This window comes from Acanthopagrus latus, chromosome 17 (assembly GCF_904848185.1).
Source record: "Acanthopagrus latus isolate v.2019 chromosome 17, fAcaLat1.1, whole genome shotgun sequence".
Classification (NCBI taxonomy): domain Eukaryota; kingdom Metazoa; phylum Chordata; class Actinopteri; order Spariformes; family Sparidae; genus Acanthopagrus; species Acanthopagrus latus.
The window spans coordinates 2,113,902-2,137,382 of record NC_051055.1 but is presented as its reverse complement, the minus strand read 5'-3'; the positions used below and the strand labels follow the sequence as shown (position 1 = coordinate 2,137,382).

Below are 23,481 nucleotides of genomic sequence, written 5' to 3'. Positions count from 1 at the left end.
ATGTGGTTTTTTTTTTGCTAACAGAGACCGAGAGTCCTTTTTATTTATTGCTTCTGGTTGTTTTGTTTATTTATTTTGGATATTTGAAATGTCTTCTTCACTTTCAAATTCCAATGTTAGATATTCTTCAGAAAAAAAGTTTACAGCCCAATGCAGATACCTGGCAAATCCATCATAATGGCCATATGTAAAGAGTGTATGGCGCAAGGAACAAAATGGCAGTTACCACGAGTGGGGTTATTGGCTGCCACAGTGGTTTTTGCGTTGTCACATACACAAGCTGTGACTTGACTAGCTAACCCCCTCGTCTGCACAGCCTTGTTCAACCTGTAAGCTAGGTTGCCTGCTATGTGTAGTGTGGCCTCGGTGAGCAAAACTGCTGATGATTTAACTCTCCGCAGTTAACGCAGTCCAACAGACATGTAGCCACCTTGTCGGCTGAAAGCAACTGCACCCGAGCTCGTCTTTCTTTTTGTTGTGCAGCTTCTCAGTTTGGATTGTAACTGAACCTCCCGTAGGGGATGCGTTAGCCCGGTTCCATGTTGTTCACTAGCTCATGAAAAGCTGTCACTATCCGCCACGTTTATTGACTTCATGTCTTTTTCCACCAAACCAGCAGAGTTATTGCCTGTGCACACACATCATTACATTCGTCTAGTTTGTCTGAGCAGCGAAGGGGAAGAACATTTTTAATTGGTTAAAATCCTTATGAAACTTAATTGATTAATGAATAATTGCTAACTTCCCTAGCTTGAGCAGGGCAAACATATCTGCAAGCCTAGAACAAAATACAGGCTGTTTCCAGTCTGATTTGCCAATGTTTAAGTTATATCTCATTTTAACTTTTCATCCAAGCCACATTAGAACTTATTATAACTTAGCAGCAGATTTTCTCCCTTCTGTGTCACCCAGTGCCTGCGAGTAAACCAAGTCTTCAACATCCCAGCGAACACCAACCAGGATTTCAACTCTGATTTTGAGTTATACACTGGGTGATATTTGGTTTGAATGCTATAGATGTATTCTCACTCCTTTTACCAACCAGAGTGCTGTTACAACATCAAGATGACACAAAACACAGATTTGTTTACTGATTTCGACAATTGATTCATTTGTAGGTTGGCGGAGAGACGGTATTGATGAGTATAGGAGTAGAGGTGGGTGAAAGAGTCACAAGAATCTTGATTCATATCCCCGACGATTCAGAATCGACTCATATGATGGAATGAAAAAGTGGAACTGAACCGTGAAGGTAGTGCAGCACTCAGACATTTTATAGTGTGCACAGGCTGATCTTGAAGTTTATCTTCAAACAAGGCAGTGGTGGCGAGCATTTCTTTTATTTAATGACAGAAGACGAACATTGTGCAGGCCACATGTTTCTAATCACTTCTTATGCCATCACAAGACGTTACAAATATGGGTGTGATGATACACTCAGATCACAAGACGATGCTTAAACATTAGTTTAGGAAAACTTCAGTGATCACATATATGACTCGAAAAATAGTCTTTTATTTGACTGATAGTCACAAAATGCAAAAGACTGCGGGACCATTTTGAAATGCTGAACTAGTAGTCACTGAATGTCACTTCAGTTCTACTTTCTGTCTGAGTTGGTATCATCATATGCAGTAAAAGACATGCACAATATGTAAGCTCTGTAAAAACTTTTGACACAAGCTCAACTGACTGGCTTCTCTCCTGTATGATTTCTCTCGAGTGTTTTCAGACCTTATAACTGCATCAACTGTGTGTGAGCTTCTAACATCTCATCAAATATGTGTGTGACCTTCCAACTGAATTCTACTCCACAAATTGAAAGTTTAAAAACTGTAAAATAACAAAAATAAATGACATTGAGGGGTTTTTGTTTTTTTTGGTCGTTGTGCATGTTTTGGTGCAAACCATTATCAAAGTCAGAGATGTACCTAGGCTTTGGGTATCAGCTGATGCCAGTGGGTTTAACAGCTGAACCACTTACCCTGTATGGATGTTATATGATTAGATACCAATACCTGTATTTTCAGCACTATCAGCAGCATTTCTCAAAAAGTGGGCAAGTCTGCAGTACATTTAGTTTTTCACTTACACTTTCACTATTGAACATTTTGTCAGCTGTGTCTAGAGATGTCTTAGAACATCTTCCAAACAGTGAAACGCTCAAGGGAATGGTCAAGTGTACATTCTATCTCAAACGAGTCAGAACAACAATATAAATCATTCTTGTTAGATTGTATCAACCACCATCTTCCACAGTTACCTTAATTACATAATTACACATTATGTTCAAAGAATGAAATTTTGACATGGAGGTAATTTTAACACAAATGACCACACCGGTGTTACCAGGTACACAAGAAAAGCTACACAGTTGCTCCTGCTACAGCTTCACATCTAAAAAAACATTTATCAGGTGAAACACAAGTTGACTTTAATTTTGAAATAGGTTTGTCACAGCAAATGCATTGTTTGGGAGGGGGGGGGGGTAGCAGCACAAATATTATCATTAATAAAATAGATACATCTGCAGAACATAACACTGGTCATTTGGGGCCTTTTTGACAGCAGATCAATGTTAAATCTGTCAGAAAAGTTTAATTCAGTTTGTGGGAGTCATTGAAGCTTTTAGATGAAGAGCTGCAGGTGACAGGCTGCACACTTCCAACTACACAGTGGGGTAACAACTCTGTTTTTCATTAACATTGTCAGATTCTCTGTGAGTGTTGGGTTTAAATTCAAAACATTGCAATTTCTGGTTTGGGTCCTGACATTGGTCAGGGGTTTGTTCCACCAGAGGCACCAGAACAGAGAAGAGTCGTAACTTCACTGACCAACCATTGTTTGCTCTCAGTGATGGCAGTACCATAAATGCCCTAAATGTACATTTAAATGTAAATGTCCCTTGAAATCTATGTGACTGGCAGTATAGCATAGGATGAAGCCTAGAAAGCCTAACCCAACAACTTTGAATGTATACTTTGTGAAGTCTGTATGGACACAGATGAAGAGCCCCTCCACCAGTCTAGTGTACCTGTATTTGAGAAATAAGACATCTCTGAAACAAAAGGAGAAAGAAAATGAACTGCCTAAAGAATTCCAAATTAAAAGCAAGTATGGAGCGGACACATCATTCCTTAAAAGGTTAAATTGGTGTCTTTCTGGTGCAATAACAAATGCTATCAATGGATCATTAATGACAAGGTCTAACCAAGAGCATGGAAGAACACAGACCTACAAACAGGCGTTCCCTCAGATGCAAATACAGGGTAATTAACATGGTACTGACTGTGTCAAAGGTAATTGAAAAATATGTAGCAGAATAACTGAACAGTCATAACAAAAGCCTGCTCCGACTGCATCCCATGCACTGTGGAATTTAGGTGGAACCATTCAACAGAAACTGCTTACTGCTCTCTCTTGGACAATATGGAATCTAAAGTAGTTAAGGGGCCATATTCATAGATCTAGTAAAAGCTTTTGACACTTGCTATATGCAATGCAGATAAGAATGTGTGCAGACATTACTGTCATTTGTGTACATGTGTTGGGTACACTGGTAGGGGAAGTTTAGTGATTATCAATGACTATATGGATTTTATATGTGTGTATATTAAAAATGACGGCGCACCATCCTGGAATCAGGCACCAAAAACTTGTAGTATGTATAAAATATGAATGAAAGGAACAGTGAAGGAATGAATCTAAAAAATTAAGAGCAGGTGTGACTTAATGGACCACTGCATTTGACCAAACTGCAAAGTGCATGTCAACTCACAGCAGTGATGGCCTATGTCACACAATGGCTAAATCACTTTCTGTCTTCACGGAGAAAGCAGTGTGAACGTTTCTCACCAAGAGGTCAACAGATGATACAATTAAGTTTTTGTTGCAGGGGAAATGCTGAGAGTGGGACTTTATTTCAAATACCTTGGCATAACAATGGATTCTAATGTTACAGTTAAAAATAAATTAAGATGGCTACAAATGTAAAGTTGGCCTGGCTCCTGTTCATCTTCGTGCTTCTATAAAACAGAAAACTGATGACAACATGTGGCGAGAGGGGGTTGAATAACAGCAGCAGCGAGCACTGCTTTTGGACGGTCAGCTTTCCCAGTGCGAGCAGCCCACACCTTGAACAGTCTGCCCTCACTTATCAGCAAGTGTGAAACATATAGTTAATTTACAGTCATGGCCAGCTGACAATCAAGTGTGTGATCAAACTTTGTAATGTTTTCAAATAACCTGAAACATGCCTAGTTTGATTCTTTTAGGTGTTTAATGTGTGCTCTGCAACAGTATACATGTCTGTGTCCACATATCGGTTCTGAAAGAGTGGCGGTGCACTCAAAAGCACTGGGACACCAACACATCCAGAACAAGAGTCTTCTCCATTTTCTGGGTTACCAGGGCAATGGATAACGAGTCACTGTATATTTTTGATATGTAAAACATTCTAGTTATCATTCAAGTGCTAGTGTTTCCAATCGTGTTCAGATCAGTGAGTCTGTAGTGATATTCAGTATCTTGCTGTAATTCAACTGCATGGACATTTTTTTTTAAATTCTCATTTTTAGATGAACTCTACCGTCAAAAGAAAACCAGTTGAATGATGTGCGATTTATTTATGTACCTGTAGACTTTTCTCACCAACAAGTTGACTGGTTTAGTGGGTTTAACTTTAAAATTGACCAAAAAGCCCAGTCTGGCACCTGTGATGTCACTGCCTCACTTTGTAGAAGTTTTGAAGAAATCCATGTCTCCCCAGTGGTGTAGTCAGTATGTCACTTTCTCTGGGGATACAAATCCCTTTTTAGATCCAAAGGTTGTTAGTTTGAACCCTGCTCAGTGTAACACTCAGACGGGTTGAAGGTGACACACACACACTGTGGCCCCTGAGCTGCTGATTTGGGCTGCAATGAACAGTCTCTTTCCTTCTCTGCTTCTCACCTGCCTGTAATCATTATCTCCTCAAACTTTCAGGCTTTAATTCACAATTCAAAACAAACACAAACCAGAGAAAGTGGGGGTGTGGGTCGGAAGGGGAAAAAAGACTGTGCTTAAATAGTGTGAAATCTGTTTATTGGTTTCATTATATATATTGGTCCATTATTAGACTCCTGGTAAGGAAGTTTTTCAAGTGTCCCACCGAAGCACAGACTCCTGGTGAGCATCATAATGTAACTATTACTGCTGTAAAAGTGCACCAGTGGATTGCAGTGACAACAGGTCAATAAGATTAGGGTTAATAATGTGAAGATGATGCAACAAAAAAGGTAAAACTCAACTTTATGTGCAGTCACTCAGATAGTTAGCGGAGCAGCAAACTCCAGACCATCTGACCAAGTCCGGAACTGAAGCAACCTAACCACTTGAGGAGGCAGCATGCAATGTGAAAGGAAAACTTTGTATGTCCTGTGTCAGTCTCCAGTGCTGCTGGGTTAGTTACTTACTGGAACTGCAGACTGGATACTGACAGCTGACTCCTTTGAATGGGTCCAGCACAGGTTGAATGCACAGTGGCAGATCCATTTGATAAAGGCTGTGTCTCTTGGGCATGATGTGGGTGTATGCTCTGTATGCTGCATGAACTGTGATAATCTGGTCATGGGGCACCTCTCGCCTGTGATCAGTGACTGAGTCACTCCCTGCTCCTCTTGTTGGGGGAAAAGGGGGCAGATCGGGTCTCTTGGGTAGAGTAACAAACACGTATATATTAAGAAAGGTAGAGCAGATGATTGATTGTGGAGTGTGTGGTTTTCTTTGTTTAGCGTTTAGATCCATTGTTTTAATGAAATGAAATTTGATCATCACAGACAACATAAATAATTGAGTTTCTGTGATTTTTGCGATATTCCACAAATTTCAATGTCGTCTTGAAAGTCTGAGACCACTAGTCAAGTTTACTTCTAGTTTGCATTTTTCTCCAATGTAAAACTTTTTTCTTTTGTTACAAATGCTACTATCAGCATAACAATTTGAATGAAATGTTGAATCTTGTCCATTTCAGAATCTCTTATGCTATGTTCAGACATAGCAGGTGGAGGAGCCTCCGTCAGTACGTTCCCATTATGTGTTCATGTGTTGTGCTCTTGTTTTGATTTGGGAATCAAATGATGTCCGTTTTACTAGTGTTTTAGTAATCTAAACAACATATTGGTAAGGAATCAGTGGCTCCATCTGTCTTTCTATAACGTTACTGTAAAGATGCACTCCCAGTACAAAAGTTTGGGAGAGAATGATTAGAATGGATTTTTCTTCATAAACATAGCTGCAGTGGTAGCAACTCAACCATATGTTATATTAGCAGTGGCCATCAAGCCAATGATGAAAGCAAAAGTTTGAAGGACAAAATGGACAACGTGAAAGTGACCCCAAAATTTTGAGCAATGTGTATATGAATATATTTCCAAACAAGATTTAAATTGATATTGTGTTAGATAAGCTATTTCTTCTGTAAAGCTATCCCAGTGTCTGTGTTTGAAGACCAGGATCACTTTAAAAGTGAGCTGATAGTGTTGCTTTACTTATACGCCTTAAAGATAAATCATTTATTTGCCAACTGCGCTGCTGTTTGGAGTTTCGTTGCAGTGTCTCCAAAGATGGGGGCAAAATGTGACTAATAGGTGGCAACCCTGACTGTCCGGTTGAGCTTCTTAGCTTGTTTGGTTTTATTTGTCTCACTTCAGGTCTGTCAGTCTCTCTCTCACAGTATGTGTGGTGGTGATTTGGATGGGGGGGGCGGGTGTTGCGAATGGCCCTCCACCTGTCCTTACTGGGACTCTATTTCTGGGTCTTACACTGAACCTGACTATGTCTCGCCTGGCAACTGTGCCTGTATATGTATGCACTGTGTGTGTACATGTGTTATTCCAGTCTTGACTACAGCTGGACCAAAGCTGTGTAGGCTCATATGGACCAGCTGTAATAGCAGATCAGTGACCTAATTAAACCCTTTTGCTATAACAGGGATAAAGCTAATGTTGGCACCAGGTCTCAGCTTTAATGAACGTGACTTGTTGTTGGACTCAGACACAGTTTTTCTTCTTTTATAATGTGTTGGTACCGAATGATATTGTGGGTGTCTGTTTTCAGACTCTTTTGTGTTTTGTTCTGTTTTCTAATGCAGAAAGTAGTCGGACTAAATACATGCAAATCTTAGCAAAGAATCATTGCACAAATTCATTCTCAGTGAAAGGGTTCACTTCTCTCATTAAGGTCACTTGTTTATGACCTCACAAACTCTACAAAGTGTTGATGAAATCCCATTGATTTAGTGGAACCACACTTTACTTAAATATTTTAGTGTATCAGCAAAACTTGGTACCAAGCTGGATACCACCGTCTTGACTTCAGCTAAAGCAGGACGTGTTGGACGTGTGGTTGGATTGGGGTCAAGTGAGCAGTGGCTGTTTGGAGGAAGGTTTTCGTTTGTGCATGTTTTTGTTTCAAATTATATATTTCTTTGAAAAGGAAGTTGCTCCTCCAGTGACTAAACTAGCAAATCAACCAATCCTACATAGGCATTAAATGTCAAGAATTTTTGGGAGGAACAGGGACTGTTTTCATGATCATTAGACACTCTCAGAGAGCTCCTACCTTCAGCTCCTCGCTAAAGAAAGACTTAGGAAACTTATTCGAGCAACTGACCCATTTGCTAGGTGTGATCCATTCTTTTAAGGGTGTGATTGGTTGATCAAAAAAAAAAAGTAAAAATGCACTCATGGTGATTATAGGCGGACAGTGAGAATAACAGGCCCAATCTAAGAATTGAATCTCTATACAGACATGATGTAATAATGAACATCTCTAAACCAGACATTTATTTACCTACTTCATCTATTTGTAATTAAAAAATGGTAAAAGTGTGTTAGAGCACAGAACAAGAGGCAGGCATGGGTGAATATAGTGCAGCAGATTACCCATATGGTTTTGGGCACTATTGAGGAGTGTGATGTGATGCAGTATAAGGCAGGAGGGGAAGGAGGCGGTGAACCCCTGTAACTGTTTGTGTGATCACTCTGCTGAACGTTGTGACAGGCTGAAGTCATAACCACTGCACTTTTACATTTATACAGTTGCAAATATATCAGTGTTATGATCACATGCATTTTTATTGTGTTGATGGCAAGGTCGACCACAAATTAACTATGCATGATCTAAACCATGTGGTCCATTAACTCACTGTCATTCAGCATACTTCTCTGTCTTTCCACCATTTTCTCCCCTGCTTAAGAAAATGTCAAGGCTCTTAAAAGCCTTTAGTCCTAACACTTTTTTCCCTTCAGAACTTTCTTTGTACGTTACTTTTATTTGTACCAAGATCTAGACTTTAAGGGAAAGTTCTTAGAAAATGTCATCATTCAAAGAATGTTCTCAGATTTTATCCAATAGGAAGTCTTAGTTTGCAACCTGTGTGAAGCAAGCCCCCGATTACAACGTCACATGATGCACATGAAATTACATGTTTGACTGTGAGTATTTGATCCATTCAGTCCACTAAAATTTGTAGTCTTAAAGAGCCGCACGATTAAATTATTTAATTACCATTCAAGTTAGCCTGGCACTAAACCAGCACACGCACTAGAGACTTTAACATATCGGAAGGTCGATGGTTTGATTCCCCTGGTCTGCATGTCAAAGTGTCTCTGGGCAAGATACTGAACCCCAAACTGCCCCTGATGTGCTGGTCGGCACCTTGCATGGCAGCTACTGTACAATCATAAAGCAAAGTATGTTTACCTGCATTCAGAAGTCAATAAGTGAGAGTTATTGGATTTTGGCTCCTCCGTGGATCTTAACGTCCACTTTAAATCCAGAAAGTTCCAAAACAAACTTTGTGTTTATTCCTCCAGAATCTCCTGGGTCTGCCCACAGCTGTGTCCTCCAGAGCTCCAGTAAAGCCAGCTCCAATATTTGTCTGCCAGTTAACGACTGGCTACAAGTTCCTGTTTTATGGCGACACTATTCAAAAACTTGCAAGCTTTTTTATTTAACACTGAAAAGGTCTTTAGATTGGACGGACCAAATCTGAAGTCAATCAGGTTAAATCTGTGGGTACTATGAGTACAGCATGTGTGCCAAAAAGAGAGCACTAATTTCAAAATAGCCAACATCCTGTTGGGTTTGGGTCATAGATTGGGTCGTAGATCGATCGATTGAAATTAGTGTTCTCTTCAGAAGCTTCAATTTGTAGATCTAGATATAATGCACATGCCTAAAGACGTTCATACATCTAAGAATAAACTTGCCAGGAAAGCTTCTTTTTAGGGGGTGCTATTGAGCCATTTTGCCAAATCCATGCACACATCCCATAATTTAGAAACCTTTAACCCCTCAAAAATGCAATTCATGTGAAGGTAGAATTATGGGCAGTTCACTGAGGGTGCTGTCCCAGCTATGTTGGGTTTAAAGGGGCCAAAACTTAATATACTTAGAAAGACAGTATGTACACAATTATATAATGAAATGCTTCAATCAAATTAGTGACATGATAATTATGTAATTTAATTCTTAATAAGTGTATATTGTATAAAACAAAATCACACATTGAATATATAAATGATAGTATTTGTGTATTTATTTTCCATATTTACAAGTTTGTACACTTTTTTCATTCCTATATTCATGTATTTATTACTTTTTTCACACATTTATTTATTTACACTTTCTTCTATTGGTAATGCAAAACAAATCTTTCACATTCATCCATCAAAAATATTTTTACATGTCATACTGACTTATTGACATTTGCACACACTTACATCACGTGTTTATGACATGAATCGGGAGGTGGAGGGGATGGTGGATGAGTGCAGCCATACAGAAGGGATGTCAAGCCAGTGACCACAGTTTCAGACTGACTTTCCACATTTGTGAATGTGAAAGTTCTAGATATTTTAAATGAGACCTCGTGATAATCCCCAGCAATGTTTGTTATGATAAAAACTGTATAATTTTGATGAGAGGATCAGACATTACCTGCCTAACCTAAACTAAACTGTCGGTAGAATTTTGAACCCGATCACTGGAATAAATGTTGGCACAGTAAGTATCTGCAAACCCACGGATATGCTGAAGCTTTACATTTCTTTAGGTTTTGTTTTCTATTTTATGTTGCCACAATGCTGTGCTTATGATCTGGTTAGGTTTATGCTAAATAAACCTTGTGGTTTACCTTACACGGCAACAGAGATCTGGAGGTTTGGTTAAGAACGCCCAGTTTTGTTGCCAAACATGGCTGGAGAAGTCCATTGGTGTCAAGCTTACGAATATTGAAACCCCATTCGCTTGCCAAAATCAGATTTAAAATGCATCCAAAAAAGGCAACAAATGGATTCATGAGCAAACGCAACTTGAAGAATAAACGACAGAACATTTAAGATTTATTACAAACAATTATTTCCAGATTCTAAGGGAGACAAAGGAAATGCTGGATCCAATCAATCATCATTTGTCACAAGCAATGTTTGGATCTATTTACTTTGCACTACAAACCCAATATGTGTACTAATGTATAAATACTTTCGTGGAACGTATCCTTTAAGATGCCCTGCTCAGCATATAATTATCATGTAACCTCCTGAGCTCCAGTGTGTAATGGAGGAGGGTAAGTTTTGTTTTGTGCCTCTATCCCCTCTCTTTTATGACATAAAACTTTACTGATTCAAGCCTCGATATTAATGTTAGCCAGCTCAGTAGATAACTCAGTGCAATAAGTACGAATTGGCATCATGTTGAGTTACAATGTGTAAATGAATATGTTACTAAAAAAGCATATAATTATGTATAAATATTAACAAATCAGTAGAAAAACTAAACAGCCAGACGAAGACTAAAAATTCAAGTCATAGCCCATAACTTAAGTGCAACAGCATCAAGTGCAACCTCATAAGGTGCCATAAGGGAATGGACATTAATCCATGCAGCAATTCAAGGGTGCAGCATTGTTGAGCTGTTTAGCAGCCTAACACCCGGGAAGAAGCTATAAATATTTAAAATACTAAAAATATAAAATACTCAAAACAAATAGGGGAACCATATAACCAGAACAACTAACTGCTGATAATGACAGCAGCAACAGTTAGCTAGTAAGCTCAGTTAGCCGTGCAGCATACTGGGAGATGTTGATGTTTACTCACCGTAGCACAAAAGCTTTGGAACAGGATGTGTTGGGGTTGGCTGGTTAGCATGCTAAATATGTTACATCGCAGGAACACAGCACCTTTAACATTTCAGCCACAAGAGTTTGTCTGCAGACAATAATTAGACAGTTTGATTAACTAATGCACTAGAAAATTCTGACCATACTCTGATAACATGACTGTTATGGTTATTTGTCTTTCACTGTGTTATGATGTTGTTGCTACTAACGAGTGCATTGCCCATAGGAAGCATGTATTCCTATAGAAAAGTGGGAGGTTAAGTAGCTTTTTCATGGATGGCCATACTATTTTCATTTTGACATACTATATTAACACTATGGACCTAAAATCACAAAAAATGTCCGAGTAGGAAAAAGTTAGTTTTTTTTCTGTGAAAACCACAAATATGTTTAACGAACTATTTTCATCACCTACAATGCAAATATAAATTGTCTGCTAAATTTGTGAATGAGTTTTAGAAATTTACAAATGTAACTGTATGTAAATTTATATGTAACTGTTTACATTTAAATGCAGGCAATGCCTCAGGCTCAGGACTCCCTCACCCCCTGCCTGCCTGCTCCATATTCACAAAACAAAAAAATGACTCCACTACACACTAAACACACAACACTACATAACACCCAAACTATACACTCCAAACACTCTAAAAGTGACAAATCTCTCAACTCTGAAAACTCACTGTCTCTGTCACTGTCACTCCTGCTGTCAATCTTCCACCGCCGTCCCTCCCACAACTTCCCCTGTTCCTCAGCAACCGAATCACGTGGTTTGCCATATAATTTTGTGATTGGTTGGTGTGGTGCTTTTTTCCACCTATAGGAATGTATTTTCTTGCTTGCAAACACTTGCTGCTTGCAGACACTTTCATGACAAAACCTGCACCAGACACAAAGCAAACGTGATGGCAGTGTTCGCAAAAAGCGTGGTGGACATTATTTATTGTAAGTCTGGTTTTGGATGCACCGGCACGTCCGTGGAGTCAGGAGGTGGGGCGTGGGGGTGGGCTAGCAGCTAGCTACACACGAACATCCACAGATTCCGATCCAGTTTGTTGTCCTCGCGTATCCGGATCTCCTCAGACCCGAACGGACTCTGTCCAGACTCGTTTAGTCTCATTAATCCACAGTCAGTTTAGATGCACAGAACGGGACAGAACCACCAGCAAAATTCCAGTCCAGCTTGTGCCGCTGCAGGTATAAATCTGCTTGTTTCTTAAGGTATGTTGTGGAAGTGGGCTCTGCAGTGATTGGCTCTGGTGCGCACGTGGCTATGGTGTGAAGTGATTGGCCCTGGTGCGCACATGGCCATGGTGGCTACGGTTGACAATGCTAGTGGAATTGGTAAAGTATTTATGAAATAATTTATTTAACGGTATCTTTGTAGTCCAAACAAATCCGATATTGTACAGCCTTAAACCATGCAGCAGCCATGTTGAAAATCTCACGTCAATCTGATCCTGATCTGCAGAGATATTTCAGGCAGACACACACACACACACACACACTTGTTCACCTATTGCTTATTGTATGTAAATGTGGAGCTGAAATAATTGAGACAGAGATTCCTTGCTTTTATAGAGAGATGCATTGCATTGTGGGATGTGTATGCCAGCAGTGTGTCTGTAACTGTAAAATTTCCCCATAACAACTATGCATCTCACACACTAAGGTTTCATAACAAGGTTTTGGGCACTCTTTTGAAGAACCTCACATGCTGTTTGAGTGTGCCACATAGTATGTTAGTGGGATTTCAGACATGTAGCTGAAAAGGAACTATGAAGTAACTATTACCATTACAAACAAAGCTACAAAGGAGTGTCCATGGTAATATAGTCACCCATACAGTGAACTGTGTATCATTTATCATTATCATCATTTATTTTGCGGTGATCGTCTTACATGAGATTATTTCAGCTATTTTGCGTCCTTGTTTATGCTATGTTTATGTTATGTATTTACATGGGTAGGTTACTATTTTGAACCTTGGTCCATCAGTTGTGTTGTGGATTCAACAGTTTGCTTTATTTTTTACCCAAAACTGTGCTTGTCAATAAAACATCATTGCATTTTGTTTGAAAATGTAATGGAACATGAGTTGCTGATTTGATTTTAAATTTAACTTTCTTTAATGGAATGTACATGAATGGCCTTTTTGCACCAGCAATCCCTCTGGCTTTAAAGCAGCCTTGTATTTAATTCATCTCTGCTTGTATCGTTCCTGCTTCTTTTTGTTTTTGTCTCTCTGGCACCGCCAAGTGAGAAGGGTATCTCCGAGTGTGAAGTGCTCCTCCACTCCTTGCTGAAAGCACCCTGCAGTAGCAGCATGGTAATTCTGCTCCTCTATCTTTCCTCTGCATCATGTTTACCTAGCAACAAGCATCACCCGCGGCTGGCCATCCCATTGGTCATTTGAAAACGCACCGGGGACCAATGGCAGGGCTGTTGCCATGGTACAGTGTATAGTTGCCGGGTGGAATTTTGCTGCAAGGCACGTGAGTCTCAGAGTCTGCTTGCCTCCTTGCACTGCTGTTGTAATCTCCGCTGTCTGGTCGTTAGTACAGCTGAACGTAATTTAGTGGAAGCCAGTCAGTAACTCTTTGAAGGGAATTATTAAGGTTTGTTCACTTATTTAGTAATATAGCCATAGCACGTTTTAGCATTTCAGCACTATCAACAGACAAAGAAGGAAAGTCCTGTATCTGATTCCACAGCTCATTTCAGAGGCTGCTCTCTGCCAGTGCAATGTGCTGTATCACCACCTAACAACACTGAAGCACAATGTACGCTTCCAATTAGGTATTTAACCCTGTTGGAGCTATTTAGTTTTAAATAAATCAAATACCAAAATCAATCAAGAATAACTGAAGAGATATAAACATCTTTAATAAAAACATTTTAACAGCTATTGTATGAGAACTGCTACAAAATGTAAAGGCATTTAAATGCTGATGTTGTGACAGCTTTCTGCACATAATAGCTTTATATACATTTGTCAATGTGCTTTTATTTTTTAACATGAATAACAGTTGTCAAAGTAAATACTATCCAAATGTTGTCATTTAAACATGTTTTTGTTGAATATAAATCCCATTCTATGATTCGAAAGAATTTCTCTTGTGCTGTGAAACTGGTAACTCCTCAGATTTCTGTACAGGGTACTGAGTCAACATGATCTTATAAAGGCATTTGATAGGTTCCAAGTTCACTGATTTTTTGTTTGACAGGCTGTACTTCATTCTATTTTCACTCAGTGTTTGTTATGCATATATCTCAAAAACTACCAACCAGTAGTTTGCGTTGAAATGCCTTCAGATCATTATAATGAACAAGCCTTACAAGCTTACACTGAGCAGAGGAAGTGCAGTCAGGTTGGGTAGGTCAGTCGTGATGTGTTGGTTCTATATGAATGTCCTGTCAGCCCCAGAACACACACACACACACGCACACACACACTTCTTCACCTATTGCTTATTGTATGTAAATGTGGAGCTGAAATAATTGTGGTGGGAGGCGCTATGCTATGCATAGCAGAGAGAGTAGTAATGCTTAGTGCTACATAGTAGGCTAATGAACAGGCACATGAAGTTATGTCTCCTTACCTATTTGCCTGTGTCCAGCTACCTTCTTGTGTCCTGTTGATTGTGTACATGATGACATGCCTGCCCATGGAGAAATACACTTGACGTAAAGTTAGTGTTCATACACAAATGGCCTCTTATGTGTCTGAGCAAAGTGTGCAATTGTCTTGAAATGCAAAGTGTGCACAGATACAGTACTAGGTCACAGCTTTTTGTGTAGCACCTCAAAACATTGCAACTGTTCAGGAGTGCAGCTTTATAGACCATTATATGCACAAAGTAATTCATTTGTTCACTTTCTAGTCTAATTTGCATATTAATATCATGAAATCACCAAATTCAAAATCTTTAATCTTGATGTAGCAGGCACTGCCATATGTCCATTCTCTCTTATTGTGTTAGTGCTTGTTCATGTGCATGTACATTGTCTATGGTGCTAAAGTTGTATGCATATTCTTCAGTTACCTGCTGTCTACCTATTCTTGCATTTAAGACCCTTGAGTTAAATGCGAAGATGTTATTTTGGCAGATACTGAATTGACAATTTGATACACCATTATGGGAATTATCACACAATTTACATTTACAAAAACAATTCAGATGATGATGATGTGACATTTGTTGGGGTTTCTAATAAACAGACCTGTTTTCTTACATCTGTAGAGCAAGTTTTGTGGAGTAAGGAATCTCTGCAGCATTACAGTATTTCATTTCAATACTGATTTGTCACACGTTTTACCTTTTCACAAAAAATGGCCATATTTCAATTGTGATTACTTGCAGCCCTAGCCTGTATCAATTAAACAGTCACTGAGCTATCCAAAGTCTACATGTACGATGCCAAAACACCACACAAAAGACAGAAAAAAAAAAAAAAATTCACATTAATATCTTATGTAAGGAATGTATTTTGTTAGAGAGAGATAATTTTTGTTTCTTAAAAGTTTCTGACACCTCCTCATTCAAAATGTTCATGTGTTTTGAGTCTCCTTGTTTAGTTTAGGGTAAAAGCCATCTTTTTCTCTGCAAACCAACATCTGTTGTGGATCGCAGACCACCATTTCCAGTGAATATACTGGCATTTGCACTCAGTGTTGCATTTAAACCTTTCAGTACACAAGTTCAGTTTTGGTTGGATCAAAGTTGAGTCCCAAGGGTGGCAGTTCACTTCAGCACTTCAGCTCACCTGTAGATACACCTGTGTGTGATTAGCATGTTAGCATACAGTGTTGTGTGCTCTGTGACTTGCTACTAGTTTTAGACAAGGCTCATAATAATGTAGGCTCTATGATTACAGCATGTTATTAGGCCATGCTATCCTGTTTTAGCTGTGACCAGTTGACACCAGTGTCAGCTGTTTCTCAGTGTGTGGGAGTACCATAGTTTCTGGAGCCTGGAGGTTGAGTAGATTACCAAGAAAAGCCCAAGTCAAAGGGACATGCTAAAGCCAAAGTGCAGTTGTGCAGTTTGCCTCAGTATATACATTTCAGATTTCTAAATTATAATTATATTTTTTACAGCAGCTTGACCATTCTGTACATGAAACATAGACTTTATCATGTCAATAGACTAAGATGGAAATTGCAGCAGTAAACAACATATAGGGCAAGAGAAGACAGGAGACCATTCCTTTGTATTTCACCATCATGTTTTATTACTGACTGACAAGTGCATAGGTTTAAATATGAACTCTAAGTGAAAAGAAAGAAGTGTCCAACATGTGAGTGCAGCGGGTTGTATTTGAGGAGCTGCTCGCCGTGTGTGTGTGTGTGTGTGTGCTGAGCTGTTCCCAGGCAGCATTGTGCCTGATTTAGCCGGAATGCTGGGGATAGCAACAGTAACAACTTTTAGCTTTGGCTGGGTCGTGAGGAGAAGTCACACATCTTAGCTGTGGAGACTCAGTGACCATGTGCTTATGGAAGCCTTTTGCACCGCTCGCTCTTCGGCTGTATCTCATCCCCCACTCTCTCCCTGCTCCCTCCATCCCCCACTCTCCCCGCCTCCCCTCTTTACATTTCTACCTGACATCTTCAAACTATTTCCGCGTCATTCCTGCCTCGCGCCGTTTGAAGAGGCACTGAGAAACTAAGCCGAGCGCCCCTCCCACTGATCCGTGCGCTGCCCAGTCACAGCCGGGGAAGGGACTTTATGTAGCCAATTGCATCGCTGCTGCCGTAGCGTCGGGTAGCAACAGAGCCCGCAGAGGGTGCCTGCTGAGTGAGGGTAGAGCAGCGTTTATCACAGCACAGAGAAGTTGAAACATTTCTCAAAGCCTGCACGAAGAAAACGGAGCCTGTGTGTGCTCTGTCGTCGCAATAATAAAACCTTATTTCAGGACAGCTCTGTCATTGAAGGTTTTAATACTAAAAATCTGTCACAATCAACGTTTGTGTCTCCAATCTGCGTCCACTGAAAATCAATTATTTTAATGACGTTTATCAATGTAGGCCTCCTCTCCCCTCCCTCTGGCTCAGGTCTCTGTTAACACTGCATAATGAGCAGACCATAATATATCTGTAACACATAACAGTTTTTACCTCAGAATTAAACCTTTCGAAAATGAGTTTCACTGTATCTTATGTTACTCTGTCAAGTTTTAAACTGACGCGTTCAATACATTAAATAGGAAGTGGGCACCAGTTTGTTTCAAAGCGTGTTCTCGAGCTCTATCCATAAAATAGTTTGAAGGGTTTAAGTAAAGGTTGTCTATGCACGCCTGTATATAAAGTTCCAGTATATATATCCCACTGTTACTATAAATGGACAGGACAGGAGAGGTCTGCTTGGAACAGACTAATGCGGTCAGATGGAAGGTTACCTTCCCGCTAGCTCACTTGTTGATAATGTTTTATAAAATCGGTCGGCGTCTGAGTGCTGGTTGATGTAAGATTTGTGTGTGCGCGTGTGTGTGTTTGTGTATGCGTATCTGCTTAGCTTTTAAGGGGAACTATGTGATGCTGCGCCAGACACATCCACTCCGACCCCTGCTACGGGCACATGGTATAGTCCCTGTGGCAGGGTGGGGGAGCCGTGTGGGCGGGGAGCACAGATTCCGTCTAACGGTGAGGCTCGGGAAGGGAGACGGGCGAGAAACATGAGTCGAAATCGCCCGTATGAAGGTTTCCATCTTGAAGGAATAAAAAAATCACCGTCAATTCTGAGAGGGACGACTAAAGCGATGTGAGAGGGGAGAAGGGCGGAAGAAGAAGCGACCAGGGGCGTTTGACAGCAAGCTCAGGAACTTCACTGGATTTGTTTTCTTCACTTTTCCCTCCAGTCGAATCTAAAGTTTTGCTTTGCTTCCGTTCAGATGTTGTTTTTGATCTGACTGTCGTGTGATTATCTCAGAGACTTCCTGAACCGAGGGACGCTTTGGTTACCAGACAATATCCGACTTTGGAAGTACAATGCAGGTCGTCAGCGGCTCGTCCTGTGTCACGTCATTTCTTCAACATGCGGAAACATTTGGCATCTAACCCATAATACAAGTTTGACCCTGAAGGGAAGGAGGTGTGCTGCTGAGGTGCAGAGTTCCTGCCTGAAAAGCTACACCCCCCGTTCCTGCACACTCCCCTGCTATAGTGTGGATATTCAGTCGGAGAAACTTTCTGTGAGACTGTGTCAAATAAACAGGTTGCGGTGGATTGGTTTGTTTACATGTGTTTGTGCTGTCCCAGAACCATCCTGTACAGTGTGCTGGGACTGCAGTGCCGTCTGGATTTCTGAGAGGGCTCCTTGTCCCGGTAGAGGCCAGCCACCTTATTCTGTAGGTGGGCAGAGGAAGCGCAGTGTGTTTTTGGAGCTCTGGCTGTAAAGGCTGGGTGAAGTTGCCAGTGGAGGGCTGTGTGTATCACTGGATTAGCCTGAGTGATAATATCACTCTACACTGTCCTCTGTCCAGTGACAAGTCTCCCCACACAGTATCAGTTATTGGAGCTATTTTTGGCCTAAGGGATGGGGTAAAACCAGGCAGCTGGAACTCCCCTCCACCTCCTTCACTTCCACCCCTTCGGTCACACTACCTCGCTCAGCCCACCTGGCAGTATGCTGGGCGAGCCTGGTTAGCACAGACTTGACTTACTACTAGTTATTGTTTTTACACATACTCTTGATGAAAAGGAAAATTGGATTAACTCGTTGTGCTGATTAAAGTGCTGAGCACTCTTGGAACCACGCTGACCATGGAGTCTTGGAACCTGGGAATACTAGATGCACTCATCACATAAACCCTGTGCAGGATAACTACCAAGATGTCTGAAGAACTACTTGTATAAAGAGTCTATGCCTTTACCCATTGGACATTTAGCTCAAACTGTCTATCAGATTGGCCACTTGTTAACACTTGATAACAAAGGCCTACTTTTGAGTGCTTAAAATATCAGTCACCAGCGATCTGGAGCAGCACACGCCTCCAGCACACCGAAAGAATGCATGAAACTGCCAAAACCAATGTAACAAAAAGTTAACCAGACTAACCAAATAATATATTTCCCCCTGCTCCCTAGACCCACAGAGAAACAGATTATATATGTAGAAAGAAAGATCTAAATCTATCGTGTAACTCCACAGAGGACAAATATAACATCCTTTATATTTTTACCAAGAGAGACAAGCTGCCTGTTCACCAGTTGGTTGCCTTAGAAACCACAGTCACAAAATAATTTTAAAAAAGAGCCAGAGAAGTTGGTGCCTTTCGATTGGTTGGTCGGTTTCCCACCATTTCAAGATTCATTGATTCAGTTGGATGTAAACGGTCGAAGTGAACTCTGGGATTGAAGACACGTCTGTTGACAGTTACCTGACTCCACACAAGCTCCACGCCTCTGTCACACTGTTCTGACTGACAGTATTTCCCTGCTGGATTGAACAATTGCCAAGCATTTCCATGGTGATCACGTCATCATCCGTGGAGGACAAGACTGTGCCCTCATGCAGGATGGTCCAATCAGAACCCTGGATCCCCTCTGGCCTGTTGCGCAAGAACAAGAGTCAGTACACACACACACACACACACACACACACACACACACACACACACACACTCACACACACTCACACACACAAACAATTCCACTGATGAAAACAGTGCAATTTTTCTCTGTTCCTGTAGTTTGTGTGTGTGAATGAGTGTGTTATTGTTGCTGTCAGTATTGTATGATGATTATTTTTGTGTCTGGATTTGGATGCTTTTAGATGATCTGTAAGAGCAGGATTTCAGACTAACTTTATTTACTAGGACAGTGGCCCCTAACTGAAAATTTTAGGAGCACAATCACTAAATTTAGGGGTGCACACCATAATATAATATAATAATTAGTAAATTATTACATGTTGAGTTCAGTTTCATGCTGTTCTTTCTTTGCAGGTCGAGTTGGCCTTTATATTTAGTAAAGGGTAGTTCTTCCTTGGCAATGAAAAAGGCCGTGTTAAACTTAAATATTAAATGGGCCTTCTCAGTGCACTGATTAACAGCCTCTTGCCTTCTAAATGCAACTGATCCTGGAGTTGCATTTTCATTGGAGTACAGGTCACAGCATATTTTATGCCTTAGACTAGCTCTGTGTTTGACCAGTGTGCTGTGTTTTAACTGTGTAGTGCTGCATAACCTGCAAATTTCGTGTTCCCCACATGTTGCGGGTATCGACTGCAAAATTTGCAGTTCGTGGAATTCGTCTCTGAGACCTTAACCAGTCAAATTCACTCAGCCATTCTTCACCAAAACAGTATTTTCTGCCCTTTTTCGCCACACTTGTGTCTTCAGACTCGGATTCATCCGCTGAGTTAGGATTTGACTCTGGCACACTACTGGGCTTATCAGGGAGAAAATAAGCATCAAGAGTTCGTAATTCCATTGTTCAATGAAAGTGAAACCTTCTCCTTCCGCACTCAGAACCACTTTAGGACCCTCCCCCTCCACACATTAGCCACTCATAGTGCCATTCCCCATCCCCTGCCCCTCTCACAAACATTGGCCTGCCACCTGTGATTCCAAATTCCAGATTCTTTGATTCGCCCCTTCCACATACCAGTGTTTAAAAAAAAAAAGAAAAAGAAAACACTAGCTAATTCACTGGTCGCACATGCGCGAAAATTTAGTCGGACTGTCTCAGATTTTGTCAGCTTCATTATGTGTTGACAATGAGTGAAAATATGAAGTTTTTAATGCATGTTTGTAACAGTTGTTTTAAACTGAACTCAAATGGAGGCCACTGTCCAAAGGGGTCTGTAAGTCCATTTTAAATGGGTTGTTAACATCTGGGTTAACTCTGTCATAGAAACCCAAACACTTCGCCCTGTCCAGAGTAACTTTCATTTGTGTCACCTCAAAGTGCCACAGCTAGCAAAAGCTGGCTAGGTGATTACTGACTGTCAAGGACCATCCACAGTCTACACTGTTTATGATGGAAACCAAGAGGAAGCTAGCTCGCTCCTCAGCATTACCACATCCCAGTTTATACAGAATCCCTTCAGCTCTTTAGACTCCCCCCCTAACTCGGGATGACACCATCAGTTAATTTTTCTTTTCAAAAGCTGACATCCACTACTTACTGACAGGTTAATTATTTTTAAAAAATGACGTGAAATACAAGCATATTAACATGCTTTCCAAATTGGTGCTCAGTTGACTCGATGAACTCCCATGGACTGTGTCAGCCCCTGGCGAGGCTGTCTGACACATACTGGACGGAGAGGCCCTGATTAAGGAGCACAGTAGTCTCACATAACTGGACTTAATTCCACACTTGGGGGGCTCTTCCACTGTCACTTTTGGCTGCGTCGATTTGCTTTTCCATCGGCAGTTTTACCGTGCCAAGTTGAGCTGTGCCGTGCAAAGACATTCTCTGGAGTAGGGCCAAGATGCACCCGCCCCGCCTCCAAGTGGACTGCAGTGATGTCTCACAGCTGTGGCCAACTCCTGCTGACCCCCGTCCACCCCTCAAACAAGCGTATTGTGAGACTTAACTCATGTTGGAGCAGGAGATCTGATTGGAAGGTGTCTCTCAGTAGTTTTCTGGCGTCTTACTGGATCTTTGTGTGTTAACCTTTTACTGCTCTGTGTCCAGACTGCAGTCGAGAAAACAGGGGAAATCTTTATTTTCTCCTTGGTCAAAGTTGTCCCCCCACCTTCACTTTCGCCAGCTGACAGCGCACATAGGCCTTCACTGTAGGTTGATGTTACTGCTCAACTCGAAACTTTCTGCTAATGGTCCTTATTCTCAAGCCGCTGTGCCACTCGCTTTTGCTCAACCATTCAAACCTTTAGTGTTAAAGACACACCTTGGAGCAGGAAGCTCTGTTGTCATGGAAATGCAAATCCCAGCCACACTGGGCCAATTTGCCAAGTCAAAGCGAGTACAGTCGGGCCGGTAGATGTAAAGAAAAAACGCCATTGGTTTTGTGTTTGTGTTATCAGACAGTGTGTCTGTATGTTGCGTATTAGGAGCTAATGTGGGCGGAGTTTCAGGCCACAAGCTGAAGTAGACTTTGCCTAAATGTGGACTAAATCACTACAGATGTTCACACAATTACTTAAGTACTGCCTCTGTAGCTTGCACAGAGCATGAAGTGAAAGGTAGACATGCTGTGGATTGGTAAAATGCTAAACCTGTAACCTGATTGCTGAACAGTGTATGGATTTATAGGTTTTAAAGGCAATGAGTAATTATCAGTTAATTGTTGACATCCATTCTCTGACAACAAAAAGGGACAGGGAAGTACTGGCCTGTCTTGAAACCTAGCATATAACGGATCAGGGTGGCCGACACGGTTCAATACCAAGTATTATACCATGGTCTAGGGGAATACTCGATTCTGATTGGCTGCAGGGTGTCCATTAAAGGGATAGTTCGGGTTTTTTGAAGTGGGGTCATATAAAGTACGTATCTATAGTCGATCTGTTCCTGTTTTAGGTGGTTTATTTAGCTTTTTCTCTGGACCCCGTTCACTGCAGTACAAAGCTGAGTGTCTGGGCTGGAGCGGCTCTCTACTTCTCCAAACTGAGGCTGCGCTAATCAGTGATTACGGTAGGGAACAGATCGACTATAGATATGTACTTTATATGACCTCACTTCAAAAAACCTGAACTATCCCTTTAACCCCTGATACATGGATACCTACTAAGTAGTTCCAGTCAAATTGTCTGTTCACCGTTCTAAATCAATGCGCTAGCTGGCGTATCAAATCTGAATTAAGCAATATTACCCTCGAGGGTGTGCTTTAACGTCATTTGAGCACGACAGTGATGCGGTCAGGACCGAGGCGCTTGCTCCGCTGCTCGTCGGTCGGTTCTTTGGCCTCCATGTCATCCATTAACTCCTGATTATGGACACCTCGTCGAGCATTAGCCCCTCCATACAGCACACGACTGTGTTTTTTTGAGTCATCTGTCATTTGCTATACACTGGTTTGTTTATTTGTGTGACTTCTGAGGAGTTGCACTGAAATGTCATTGTAAACGGTGCAATTTCAGGCTAATATCGCTGATATCTGTATGATACTTATTAAAGGACAGGAGAGTTTTTAAAGGCACACTGCCTTACACCACCCTCTCCTGGTCCTCGTTAGGGGTTGCAGGAGAGACTTTAACAAGTTTAAGCACACTATTCAAAATGAGTTGGGGATATTGGGGTATCTTAGTGTTTCACTTATTTATATATTCTGTGACATATCTGAATTTTTTATTTTGTAAATGTTTTTGGTCCCCAAAAATAATTGGTCACATTTAAATGTAATATA

At 40.9% G+C, this 23,481-nt stretch overlaps 1 protein-coding gene across 2 annotated transcripts in view; it reads left to right on the top strand.

Annotated features, from left to right (window-relative positions):
• dyrk1b (dual-specificity tyrosine-(Y)-phosphorylation regulated kinase 1B) overlaps positions 1-23,481 on the top strand; it is a 68,774-nt gene that overhangs the window by 9,360 nt on the left and 35,933 nt on the right. Inside the window, exon 1 of one of the 2 annotated variants that reach the window (XM_037073408.1) lies at positions 17,778-19,733. The exons of the other annotated variant lie outside the window; for it this stretch is intronic. Within the exon in view, the coding sequence (XP_036929303.1) occupies positions 19,631-19,733 (103 nt within the window). The 5' untranslated portion in view covers positions 17,778-19,630. Of the gene's footprint in view, positions 1-17,777; positions 19,734-23,481 lie in introns of those variants that run through there. 2 annotated transcript variants of the gene reach the window in all.